Here is a 14,174-nt window from a genome sequence, read left to right as displayed (position 1 = left end):
CTGTGCGTCCTCCCCCTCCTCCTGGCATTAACGGGTTTGTTTGCCTTAGCCTGTCCTTCTTACAACAATGACAGTAGAAGAGGCCAAGAAGAAACACGGTAGGCCCCTGGAGGCTTAGACTCCGAACTACAAAACTGTCACTTCCCCATGATTTAATTGGCTCCAGCAATCATGTGGCTGAACCTAATGTCAAGGGGAGGAAAAAATATGGTCTGACATTTTGTGGGGAAAACTGCAAAGACACATGCCAAGTGTAAGGAGACAGGTAAGGGTAGGGAGTTAGGACATCTGATGCAACACATAGACCACAAGAGATACAGGAACGGGCTGGTTTTTGCAAAACCATTTACCTTTAGGGAGCAGCTTCTGAAATATATGGAGTGAGATGGAGGGAAAGGGCCCAACTGTGGTATGGCTAGAGTAGCTTCTTCTAAGAAGAACATAGAAGCCAATGACCAAAGCAGACTGTAAGGACTGTTACCGACACGCTGCATCACACAAAGTCATCTTTTAGCAAAAGCTCAATTCACTGCAATGACAGATCCAGGGGCTTTGAATATGGAAACTTAAGCTCACTTGGGGAAGCAAATCATCAGTCAACAGCTCCCTGGGCTCATCCAACTTTCCAGCCTTCTGCTCCTCCATTCTGGTCTTTCATTTCTAAATTGGGATGTAACCTATTTTGGTGAAGCCCGTTGGACTTTGCTCCCAACCACTGGGATCAAATGCTTGGAAAAGTCATTCTGAAGGAGAAGCTGAGAAGCACCATCCCCCCACCTCAGCCTGTACCCACATACATACCCTTCTTCCAACAGTAAGAAGGGGGCATAACGGAGGTGAGTCAACGCAAACCGCCTCACTGCCAGTTTCTCTTCACCGCAATGCTGAGTCACCGGGCAAGGGTACTGAAGGGATTAATGTAAACTTCACTCCATCTATTTTGCAGAAATCCCACAAAAATAATAGCATTAATGCGGACAAATCTGCACAGCCCTCCAAATTGAACACTGATTCCATACGTTGCATGATCATCAGGACAACAAAAAAAGATCATGAATCCTGTGGTTATAACAGGGAAGGATGTATTTGATATTTGGGTGACTTTATTACATTCAAGAAAAATTAGGCACAAAGGAATCAGAGTGGGGCACCTGGGTGGTTCAGTCGGTTAAGCATCCTACTCTTAGCTGCGGCTCAGGTCATGATCCCAGGGTTATGAGATAGAGCAAACCCTGCGTCATGTCAGGCTCTGTGCTCAGTAGGGGGTCTGCTCGAGATTCTCTCTCTCTTTCCTTCTCCCTCTGCCCCTCCCCCACCCTAAAAAAATGGAAGAGTAACAATGACACTACAGGCAACTATTGAATTCTATTTCTCCGAAAACAGATTATTAGTTAGGAACATGGGGGAAGGTCTGTCTGTTGTTTTGCGGTGTTGCCAATGCGACCAAAACCCCATTATCTTTTAAACAGCTTATATACAGCTATTATATACGAAAAACAAAGCTCTCTAAGTTAAGAAGAGTCACAGAAGATTACCTCTGCAAATGAACCTGCAAATGTTTTTTAAAAATAATCTTCCCTCTTGGAATCTGATTCTACAATAGGTAACATCTAGTTGCCTCTCAATACGAAGGCTACTTAAAGCTTTTGGTGGACGATGCTAATCAATCTAAGAACACGGAGCCTCGTGTTACTGCCAACAACGTAGAAGCCCGAATTTTCCAGGTAGATTGAGTGGTTAGTGACAGTTCAGCATCCAAGGAATGACTCTTACGCTTAGACATAAACCTTTTCCTAACAGAAATATTCCATTTCCTTAATGAGCCATTCCAGGGAGAGTGCTGTGAATCAATTTCCAAGCAGTAACTACATCTTATTTTGCTAATAATGTGTTTTTCTTACTGATGAGAATTCAAAGAAATGTATAGGGCTACCCAAATTTTAACCTTTTTTTTTTTCCCCCTGTGGAAATGGACATCTCGGATGTATATGAATCAAGCCATCAATTTAACCTGCTAATTGAAGCTCAATTTATCCTGACTCACCTGGGAGAAAATGATCAGAGAAAATTTATAGGAAAAGTTGAGATTTCATTTTGATTATCTCACAAGTAGTCCAAATTGACTTGCTGCCAACTTCTAATGGCACATTTTATCAAATGCTCTGGAGAACACAGCCTCTGCTCTCTGATGATGCAAGTTTTCTCAAAGAATCTAATAATTTATCTTGAGCCTCTATGATGCTGAGACGCTCATTTATTTCTTTGTAGCATAGAGTTTATACAATAAGGTTCACTCACAAATTTCCTTGCACCCCAGAGTCCCATATGTGTTGTGGTACCTGTTTGTTACACTTATGAATCACCTGGTCATCAAATATCATGAATATTTTAACCACATAGTTGCTTCCTGTATAAAAAACGTTTTGTAGTCCTTCAAAAAATCCCTTTTCTGATAAGCAAATTCTATGTCCTCCTTTCCAGGAAAATAAGATAAAATAGCCCACAATGCACACACACCCACACCCACATACGTCTTTTATGTAACAAAGCATCTTTTCTCTCATTCAGTGGCTTGGCCCTCACAAGGTGAAACCCTTCCCAGAACTAGCTAATAAAAGGGGCAAGATAGATAACTTGAGAATGGAATCTGCTTTTGGAGCTGCATGCCTGTGTGTTCATTCTCCAATGACTATTTGTGTATTTTAGGAGCATTTATAAGGAAACAATGAGGGAAGACCAGATTTAGGGAGGAAACATAAATTGGATTATAAGGATGATGAACAGGTGAAGAGCCAGCATGCTGGGGGAAAAGAGCTTCTTTTCTGACTTTACATTTCCCACATACAGTGTGTTTTAGAAATCTTTTTTATGAGGGGCGGCCAGATGACTCAGTCAGTTAAGCATCTGCCTTTGGCTCAGGTCATGATCTCAGGGTCCTGGGATCCAGCCCTGGGTCAGCTTCCCTGCTCAGCCGGTTGGTTGCCTGCTTCTCCTTCTTTCTCCCTCTGTCCCTCTCCCCCACTGGTGCACACACACTCTCTCTCTCTCAAATAAAGAAATAAAATCTTAAAAACATAATTTTTATGAAGAAGCTAAGGGGAGAAATGTGCTTTCTATATTTGATTTAAGTACTTTTTATTGTTAAAGTACTATATTTATAAAGCCAAATCTAGAGCATTGATTGTTTTAATAGTAGAATTAGTTGCATTTGATTCCTTAGGCGTACAATTAAAAAGATTATGTAGCAATTTATCATTTTTAAAGCAGTTTCCACATATTTCTCATCCTATTACTTTAAATATGAATGACATTAGTTAATTAAGGGGATCAAGTAGGTTATTTATTATAAATTTATCTTTTTGGTAGCCTCGAGGACAGATAGATGTTCATTCTTCTAATAGAGATAATAAATAATATAGTGAATACAATTTGGACTTGAGCACAGAGGTCCTGGTTCAGGCACCTGCTGTGCCTGTGACTGTAAAGTTATGGACACTGTCTTCATCTGTATAATAGAAACAGTGCTTCCTGTGACAGGATGTTGAGGGGACTGAAGTGAAACCATGTAAAGAAGACATCAAAAGAGCACTGACTTAGGTATTTAGTGTATGACAAGAATATATGTGTGCTTCACACTGTAGTGGGACATGTATATATATCACATGGTCTATGTGCAGTTTATGTCATCACTTTTAAATACATATGCTTTAAACATATACGTGTCTAATAAAATTTCCAATCACCCAAATACAATTGAAAAATTCTATAATACTGGCCTGTTGCATGATTTGAATATCTCAGGATAATTCTTCAATGATGATATAACCCTTTCATGTGTCAACTAATATTTCCCGCTCTTACATATGATGCAAAGAAGGATTTATCACAGAAATTTGGAGACTACAGTAGACTAGGACAAGCATGGCCTTCAGAATCAGGTCAGGCCTAATAGCCAACTTATCTACTTGGAAGCTAACTGCATTTGGGACTTATGGATAGTTTTAGCAGATAGTCTTCAGCTATTAAATGGGGGGCATTTAATACTACTTACAACTATTACGGATTAAATAAGATCATGTATGGGTCCTAGCACATAGGATTGGCTCAATAAACAGCAATCTGTTTCTCTGATGTACGCATAGCTGGCTTTATCTTCTTTTGAAGAGGAAGCATTTCTATGAAAGTTCATGCTTACGTAATTCCAAATGGCAAGTTGGGTGGTGTGCTAATGGTAGAAGAGAAGAAGCAGGAGAGCGCCCTCTTAATTAAGTTTCTAGGACAGCCACAGGGGACACCCAAATAAGTACCATGTTATCACTGAAGACGGAGACACACGCATTAAGGAACCAATCACCGTCGAAGTCCAGGACTACATGTAGTGGCCTGGCCTGCCATCGTGGGAAGGCATAGACAATTTTATTTTGCCGCATTCACTGCTCAGGGCTACGGGGAATCACAGTCAGTTTTGTCCCCTCTCTAATAAAGACAGTGACTTTCTACACATGAACAGCCTACTTTAGACAAGAAGACAGCTGTGAGAGGCATGTGAAGACATATTTCATTTTTATTATCTTTTAGGCATAGACGGGTATGTTAATCCATTTCCACGTACAATTCTGGTAACACAGACAGGAAGTGAGACTTGAACTGGCAAGACCTGTCTCCTATTGCCAAAGCGTTACATTGGAGAGATGCAAGCTCCGAAGTTAAGGATGGTGCAGTATCTTCCTTCCCAGCCTCGCTGTGCATGTGGCTCCCGTTACACAAATAAACTCCGCTTTTTTTCTCCAGGCATTGATTCAATAGTAATAGTGCTGTCCCCTTTGTCCCCGGCAAACTTCCTGCTTTCCATCCAGAGCTCTGAGTTTCAAATGTTCTGCTCTTTAGGTTCTGACAGCTGTTTTTGGACTTAGTTAACTACAGCAAGTGGAAGCCAAGAAATAATTGTAGTATTACCCTCTCTATTGTGACAGCGCTTCTTTCTGTAAATATATCTTAGGAGTTAGACTTTGAATCTTTGATCTCCCACACCAAAAGAAAAAAAAGAAAAAAAAGATATTTATAGGGAAGTAATTTCATTTTAGTGTTCATGGTGTATTGTGGAAAGCAGATGTTTAAAAATTTTAGAATTTCTTTAACAAAATTCTAAAGAGAAAAGGAAAAAAAAAAAGAAATCACAGTATTTACAGAGATAACAGAATGGCTTAGCCATGCAAAACAAATAACTTTGGTTTTTTTCCCCTTTCACTTTGGTTTAAATATTGACCAAGATTCAATTTTTTTTTCCTGCCAAATAAAACTTCAATAAATCAAAGTTTAGAGGCAAAATAACATATTTTCTTTTTCCCCATAATATTTTATACAGCATTGAGTCTAGTAGGATATTTTATGTATTGAGTCCATACCAATGCACTACAGGAAGCTTTTATTAAACTGAGTCACTACTGCTCAGAACAATCAACAGTTTACTAAATGTACAATAACATGTGTTTCTAAATAATGCAGAAGTGGCGAAATATTATTCCCAATCTCCTTCTGACTTTATCTTCTATTTCGTTTTCATCGCCTTCAGAATTGTTTATCTCATCAGTCTAAAAAACAAACATCAGTTTTCCTTTTCCTCCCAAAGAATACAGTTCTTTACCTGGAAATCTGATGTTCATTTTTTTTTCTTTTAATTTTTTTCCTGTAAAGTTACGTAAATCCTGGGACAAAAAATGGCTGTGCAGGGTTCTCCCAGAAACCAGGCTTCTGCTTGAAAGAGCAAAGTTTAAAAGTCTAGTCACAAGTAGCTATGGGCCTTTATCCAGTCTACTTCAAAAAGTTTCCAATTTATACTACCACCCTAAAAAGTTCCTCAAGCATAAAACATGTTTATAAAGTTACAAATTTGAATGTAACTAAAGATACATAGACATTTTATTATTACACTTTCATGTACTGCTTGATAAATTATGTACCAGTTAAAAACACTAAATTATCTCAAGGTGCATTCAATATCTGTAGCGTAGTTAACAAAAACACACACGAAAAAAATATATATTCTATATTCTGTGGAAAATAACACAGCTTTGATAATGACCACTGTTAAAAATCTCCAATTCTGACTGATATCTATTTTTTTTTAAAGGAAATAGGTATAATTTTAAGGCAGTGGATAACCCAAAGGATTTAACACCAATTTTTAATTACAGTGATTTACATTGCGAGCTGTGAAAATGGGAATGTTATCCATGATTTTTCCAAACTGTCTCTCACACGTTGGGTTTTTTTTCTTTTGACAGAAAATAATTTATTAGCAGGTGTCTCTAGAGGTAAGTGCTACCCAAATTCTGTGTTACGTCTTGTTTAGAATAGGCAAAATTGTCAGTTTGGGAGTACCATTATCATGTATGTGTGTCCATGTGCATGTGTGACTTACTTCTGAGAGTCAGCTGGTCGTGCATGCACAGAATCAATTCGTCTGCTGCTTATCAATCTGACTCTCTGCTTCCCCTTCCCTTGTGATTAAAAAAAAGAAAAAAAAATCACAGTTTTTGAATAGAGCAATGTGTGCGTTCCCCAGGCTTCACAAGCTGCCACCTTTGGGATTTAGGTGCTTGTGAGAAAATTTGGGGGCATTACTGATAGCAATCAGAATCAGAAATGTACCTGTTCAGATTATCCATATAAACGATTGAAATAAAAACATTACATTATACATCAGATTAACAGCAACTCCCAGAACAAAGCTTACAGTGTATAAAAATAGCTACGTAAAAAATTTACATAAAAGGCAAACCAAAAAGAAATCCTCAGTGCAGACATTTACAGAAAAAAAAAAAAAAAAATCAAACCAAACACAATACATGACCTATTATCATGGCTGCCAAAACTTGTTTTTGTTTGTAATTTCATTTAATTGTTTTAACTTGAGATAATTCTCTAAAATCCTGTGACAGCTTGGTAGAATGAACTGCTTAATACTTGAACCATGAATTGCTGTCAATGTCTTTGTATATGTATTAAATACAATCCACGTTCATGCTTCAATTGGTCTATATAGTTTTTTTTTCTCTGAAATGATGAAAAAAAAACACAATTTAGTAGGTTACCATAGCAATCATTTTTCACCATCAACAGATGCCTTGTACTAAAAGTGATAGGAATTACTTTATAGGATCCTTTCATAAAACTCCATTGTCCCTGAGCCCATCTGTAATCCCAGGCATTGTTGCAGTCCTTCTACGGGTAATTTTTTGGAATTGTTGAGAGTCTTTATTTTTATGAAAATTGCTTAATTCATATGAAGATTAGAGGGCTTTTTGGGAAAATATTTCATTCTTTAAGTTTTGTCTTTAAGCTTACTTTTTCTTTGAGAATTCACTCTATCTAATTTTGAAGAAAACAGAAGGCAAAATCTGTTTATAAAGGACTGAGGAATGAGCCCTGCAGAGGAAGAATAAAAAAAAATCAGGTGGGGATGTTGCTTATTTGGTCTCCAAGGGACAGCGGGATGGGGGAAAGGAACTGAGTTTTTTACTTCTTTCACCCGATCCGTTTGAGATCCCGGTGTTCAGATTTTAAAAATGTTTTATTTCAATTATTCTACTTTTCTTTCCCGTGTGCATCCTTTCAGTTATAATTCTTTCCCATGCCTCCTGCCTTGGGTGACACACTCAGATTGTGACTTCTGCTTATACAAATAAACCAATAATGAACCAAAGTTTTACTGTGGTTGTTGGGGATTTTTACATCCGATGAGCAAGCTACAGCAACAGCTACTCTCAAGGACACACAAAATAAGTTGTCCAAATGGCTTCTCTTTTTGGCTGGCTCAGGAGAACATAAATCAACAAGAAAAGCTCAAATTCTAAGTGGCAATACCGTGAAAGACTTCTTTTTGGAGACTGTCTTTAAAAATCACACTCCTATAGCTATTATATAGAAATATATGCAATATATGTAACATTGGAATATACACGCATACGTATATGTGCACGTGTAGATACACATATATACACGCACACACATATATATCGTACACATGCTAACTGCAAAAGTGTTTGTGTGTCTACAAAATTTGTCGGGCTTTCCATGAAAATAGTTTGGGAGATGGCTGCATATATACATGGACTCTTGTAAGTATTAAATCCTTAGATCAAAATTTTTATATTTAAAAGTTATTCTCATAATTGCTTTTTAAAATAAATCTGAAGCATAGAACCAGCTCTCTTCCAACCATAATACCAATTTATAAAATTAAGCTTTGCACTCAGCAAAATTTTTGGCATTAGAATACAAAATGCTAATTGAACGTTAAAATCTCAAAATTGATTTTAATTATTCAGAGGATAGTGGCTATTTTTTAGAGGATGGGGAGACCACTGAGATTCCATTCTTCTGAGAACACCTTTCTGAGTTGCCAAAGTGTCCTCTGGAGGAACTCTCCTGTTTTGCAAGCTGCAATTCTGAAGCGTCTCAATGTCAACGCTTTCCCTCCCTCTCTGGAGGTGGGGGGTGGGGGGGTGTCACACTTGCTTGGGACTTATTTCTAGAAACCTCACACAGCCTACCCACCTGGACAACAATTAGAACAGTTTCTCTCTTAGGCTTCTGTTTTGTGATTGTTTTCTTCTAACTTTTTGTTTTCCTCCAGATTACCAAGGTCCTTGTTTACGTGTTTTGATGCAGTCCTGTAAGAAAATTAAATAAATACCATCACGTTTAACATGTGCGCATTTAACTCTTTTTTCTTTGTAATTTTATAAAGGGGTGACATTAATGTGTCTTGAAAAGCATATGTTTTACATCTAATCCAGGCACCAGACTGCAGCAAACCATTCTGCAGTGGTGAGCCTTGACTGGTAACAGAACACACTCGGGTGCAATTACCTTGGTAGTGGAGTTGCATTAAACACATGGTAGGAGAAAAAGCAAGAGAGAGAGTATTTTGAACACAGACTATGCACACTTAGTTGCATCATCGTTTTGGCTGGGATATTTTTCTCTTCACTTTATAGGAAGTAATTATCATTTAATAATAAAAACTTCCCTTTTGGGTAAATACTTGCTGCAAAATGTTTCCAAGGGAGTTTTATTAGGGCGTTTCCCTTTCAACATCCCCTATTATGCATCCAGATTGAGTTAATGGCCTGTATCTTTATCAACTGTTTAATCAAATAAATCAAAGCAAGATTCAACAGGGACCCAAGCTTATGACAGAACACTGACAGCAGAGGCTAAAGCAGCTCTGGTGGTGGTTCTCAAATTGTGGTCCTAGACCAACATCTCAGCAACCTCTGGGAACCTGATAGAAGTGCAAATTCTGAGGCCCCACAATGAACAATGGAAACAAAAGCTCTGGGGAGAGGGCCAGCAATCTCTGGTAAACAAGACCTCCTGGTGGCTCCTCCGCATGCGGAAGTTTGAGAACCAGCGCCCAAGTAGCTGCCATGGTTACACATGACTCTTCTATCTTTTAAGAGCTGAAATCAGGTTTTCTTAAGCACCAGCTAAATTCCTTGGTTTGGGGATGACTCAGGAGAAACCACAACTGTATTTTTTTTTTAAAATATTTTATTTATTCATTCATGAGAGACACACAGAGAGAGGCAGAGACACAGGCAGAGGGAGAAGCAGGCTCCATGCAGGGAGCCTGATGTGGGACTCGATCCTGGGTCTCCAGGATCATAGCCCAGATTGAAGGCGGTGCTAAACCCGCTGAGCCCCCCGGGATGCCCCACAACTGTATTTCAAAAAGTATTGGGCTGCTTGGGTTGCACACTTAGCTAAGGGTCTGCGTTTTGGTTTTGGCTCAGGTCAGGATCTCACAGGTCATGAAATCTGGCCCCAGTGTCGGGCTCCACGTTGCTGGCACAGTAGACTTCAGATTTTCTCCCCTTCTCTCTCTGCCCCTCCTGCTTATGCTCTCCCTCTGACTCTTAAATACATACATAAATCTAAACAAAACAAAACAAAAAAGTGTATATTTCCTTCCTTCTCTTTCCTGTATGTAAGGAAACTAGGGAGAAAGCTCTATTTTTCCCCTAAAAATAATTTCCCCCTAAATGTATTTCTATTATTGAAATAGAATTCCTGGGACACCTGGGTGGCTCAGTGGTTGAGCATCTGCTTTTGGCTTAGGGCATGATCCTGGGGTCCTGGGATTGAGGATCGAGCCCTGCATCAGGGCTCCCTGCAGGGAACCTGCTTCTCCCTCTGCTATGTCTCTGCCTCTCTCTCTCTGTGTCTCTAATAAGTAAATAAATAAAATCTTTAAAAAAAATAGAATTCCTTTGCTCATTTGCTAAGAATCACAACTTTACTAGAAAGAGATATGTAATGGTATACGATACATGTACAAGTGAGATAAAGACATATGGCTCATTTAAGCTGGGATACTCATTATATTTAGCACAAGTTTAATTTAATTTGTGATTTAAAAATTCTTAGTTTAGCTTAAACTACAGCCTTCTAAGTCCATTCATAAGGCAGGAGAGCAAGCTCATACTCTGCCAACATGACTAAGTGCTAAAATATGTAATTCAATTTTGCATCAGACATTTAAAAATGTAAATAAGACATGTTGTAAGTTTGAGTCTATGTCTTGACTTATATTATCACAAAAATATTTTCCATCTTCCAGTAAAATGGTACATAATAGTGAATGACAACTTTCTTATCTTATGTATTTTCCAGGCAAATGGAAGAATGATGTAGATGGATATCCTCATTCTCTCTCTCATATATTTTATGTAATAAAATATATATAAAATAATTTAATATATAAAGTATAAGATACATAAGCTGTCTATATATATCACATTATGTATATCACAGATAATTTGAGGTTTAATCTTTTTGGTTAACAAATTACTTAACAGATAACAAAGTTTTAGTAAACTCAACAGTAAAATAGAGGAATGGTGATTTTTTGATAGAACTTGAATTTTCTATGAATCTCTGAATCATTTTCTTTTTAAAATAAATCTATGAATTCTTTTAAAAATGGTTTCACTGGGGGGCTTGGGTGGCACAGTCTGTTAAGTGTCCCACTCTTAGTTTCAGCTCAGGTCATGATCTTGGGGTTGTGAGATCGAGCACTGCGTTGGGCTCTATGCTCAGCATGGAATCTGCTTAAGATTCTCTCTCTCCCCCTCCCCAACATGCTAGCAAGCATTCTCTCTCTCTCTTTCTCAAATAAATAAATCTTTAAACACAATAAAATAAAACGTTTCAGTTGAAGACTAATATCCATACAGGGTAATGTGTCTATCACTAGCATACAATTCAATGAATTTTCAAAAACTGGATGCTTGAATGTAACCAGCGCCGAGCTCAAGAAACAGAAGAACTGCAGACCCAGAAGTACCACCGTTATGCTCCCTTCCAGTCTCTACCACCTCTCCATCAGTTACTATAATCCTAAGTTCTCACAGAAAGCTCTACCTGTCCCTGTCATTTGTACATAAATGGAATCATACTACATGAATTCTTGTCGGCTTTTTACTTAAACTAATGTTTGTGACATTCATATATAATGTTGATTGTCATTATAGGTTGTTGATTCTCATTGCTACAGAGCCTGTCATTGGGGGAATACATCATGATTTATTTATTTATTTTATTGGTGATGGGCATTTTTGCTCTTTGTAGTATTTTACTTATATATAAGTTGGATCTTTTGTAGGTGCCCCACATTTTTCTTATGTTCTTATGTTCCTTATCTATTCTTTTCCATACTGCCCCTTCAATCTAGGTGTTTTCTATTGATCTGTATTCCGGTTTGCTTTTCATGTGCCCTGCTGTAAACAATCGGCTTTTATTTATTTATTTTTTTAATATTTGTTTGAGAGAGAGCATGTGCATCAGCAGCAGCGGAGGGGAACAGGGAGAGGGAGGAGTAGGCTCCCCACCTGAACATGGAACCTGAGGCATAAGCCTGAGATCTGACTTGAGCCAAAATCAAGAGTTGGCCACTTGACTGACTGAGCCACCCAGGCACCCCACCAATCCACTTTTAAATTCACCCATCAAAGGCTTATTTTCTAATACTATATTTTTCTGGTTTAAAATGTCGATTTGATTTTAAAATATTTAAGAACACATTTCAATTCATCTCCTTTGACCATCTTTTCTTCTATGTTCAACATATTATCTATAATCATTTTAATGTCTTTGTCTATTTATTAATTACAATGTCCAAATCATGCACATCTGTCTGCTTTTCTATTTTCTTGATAATTGATTGTATTTTCTTGACTTTTTACACAGCTAGTCCTTTTCATTTTCCATGACACCATGTGTATAGATGAACTGTAGCAACTCTATACAATGTTATTTTCCATTAGGTAAGGTTTCTCTTTTCCTTTGTTAAGGAGATAGGGTGAGGAGCTGATGATTCCAGTTCAGTCTAGACTTGAGCTAGGTTAAGGCTCAGTTGCAGTTTTACTAAAAGTCTACCTTTGGTTTATCCCTATTCCCATGGCAATGGCCTTCTTTAGCTTCTGATTAAGGTACTGGCATGTCTCCCTTTCTTCAGCCCTTAAAAACAGAAAGAACTACCTCTTTCCTTTGGAGAGTCTCCACCCAGATCTCTAGCCATCTGTCCCATGATACTTTAAGATGTAGCCAATCTTTTTAGTCTCCTTGATCACTAACTCCTTGAGAATAACTACTATGCTGTATTTCTATTTTAACCACAGCACTTAATATATTGACTGAATACAGTAGGCATCCAAAGGACATTTCTTTTACTGAATTGAATTAACTGACCTCATTACAGTTAATATGTATTTCCTTCCACTGTTCCTTATGATATTAGTGTTTACCAATATAAAGTCCATACAGTACCATGACAGTACCTGAGTGATTCCTTATTCCAGTCTTTTCAAATAAAACTGAACAAAATTATACATATAAACACATACCTTGATTATTCTAATAGCTTCTAATGATATAGTCTAATAAATACTAATAACCATAATTTCTATAAGTCAGTAAGCTATTGTAGTAATCATGGAAAGCCACGTGTGTCTCAAAGCCTCTTCTCTCCCTTCCTTTTATTCTCCTTGCCTTCTCTTGCTTCTCTGATTTTTCCTCCATTCCTTTTCTCTAGACTTCTCCTTTCACTATCTCTCTCTCGTTCTTTTTTTCTTTCAAACTCATTTCATTAACCACTATGCCTTGCCTTTAAAGTGAAAACTCCAACATGTTTGGAGCCACTAGAGAGAGTAACACTTAAAAGAGTCAATGTTCTATAGGCATCTTCTAAAAAAGAAAATTTTTTAAATTTAAAAATTTAGCAATGTAATAAATCAGTTTTGCAATTCTGATTTTTTCAACTTTCTTTGACCCATATTGGAAGAAAGAAGTTATGTTAAGGTTCATGACATAACGATTTCACAACATTGAAATAACATATGGACTATGAGAAACTCTGGTACCAATAATGATTTTTTAAAACTCCAAAACCCATGTGTTTTGTTAATCCTTACATTTATAACAATTATAAACTCTCAGAAAAATAAACTATTTGCCTGTACTAGAGGGGGACAAAAAGAAAGTAGAAACTGAAGAAAATTTGACCCTTATGCTGGGTGAGTTCTATTGTTATACAACTTTTCTTCTTAAGTCACTCTCCAGCTGGAGACACAAAGACTAACTAGAACACTGTAAATAAAAGGAAAAAAAAATCTCAGAAAGAAGAGAGCAATAGAGTGGAGAGAACCCCAAACATGTGTGTAAATCATAATAAACCCCTTGGATGATTCCTACACTGTGTGTGTGGAGACAGAAATTTCACTTAGCCAGACAGAAAGCAACAGGTGGAAAGTTTAAAAATGTGACAAAGATTTTAGCTACTGTCTACACAGGGAAATATAGTTTGGAGCTGAATCTCACCAAGCCAAAAGCCCTTGGCAAACATATCAATCTTTCCCAGAAGAGCCAAGTAAAGACTATGTGTTGAGTGTCAGTATTCAACTTAAGATAGATATGCCATATAAAATGTAAATGTAACCTTCACAAAATCAAGGAAATCAGCTAGAGTTTAATTGTCTGCTGGGGAAAACAATCCATATTTTTTAGAAGAATATAATGGAACATAGAATCTCTGTATCACCCCAAAAAGACTAATCTACAATTTTTAAAAAGTTACCATACATATGAAGAATAGAACAATTTAACACAAA

General features: G+C 37.4%; 1 protein-coding gene across 1 annotated transcript in view; it reads right to left on the bottom strand.

Annotated features, from left to right (window-relative positions):
- Window positions 1–4,546: 4,546 nt before the first annotated feature.
- ALCAM (activated leukocyte cell adhesion molecule) overlaps window positions 4,547–14,174 on the bottom strand; it is a 211,661-nt gene continuing 202,033 nt past the window's right edge. The window contains exons 15-16 of the mRNA NM_001313804.1: window positions 8,560–8,675; window positions 4,547–7,058 (exon numbers count right to left, since the gene is read on the bottom strand). Of these exons, the coding sequence (NP_001300733.1) occupies window positions 8,588–8,675 (88 nt within the window). The 3' untranslated portion in view covers window positions 4,547–7,058; window positions 8,560–8,587. The remainder of the gene's footprint in view (window positions 7,059–8,559; window positions 8,676–14,174) is intronic.

This window comes from Canis lupus, chromosome 33 (genome assembly GCF_011100685.1).
Source record: "Canis lupus familiaris isolate Mischka breed German Shepherd chromosome 33, alternate assembly UU_Cfam_GSD_1.0, whole genome shotgun sequence".
NCBI lineage: Eukaryota > Metazoa > Chordata > Mammalia > Carnivora > Canidae > Canis > Canis lupus.
Note: the sequence above shows the minus strand (reverse complement) of the source record. Positions and strands in the feature narration are given on the sequence as shown.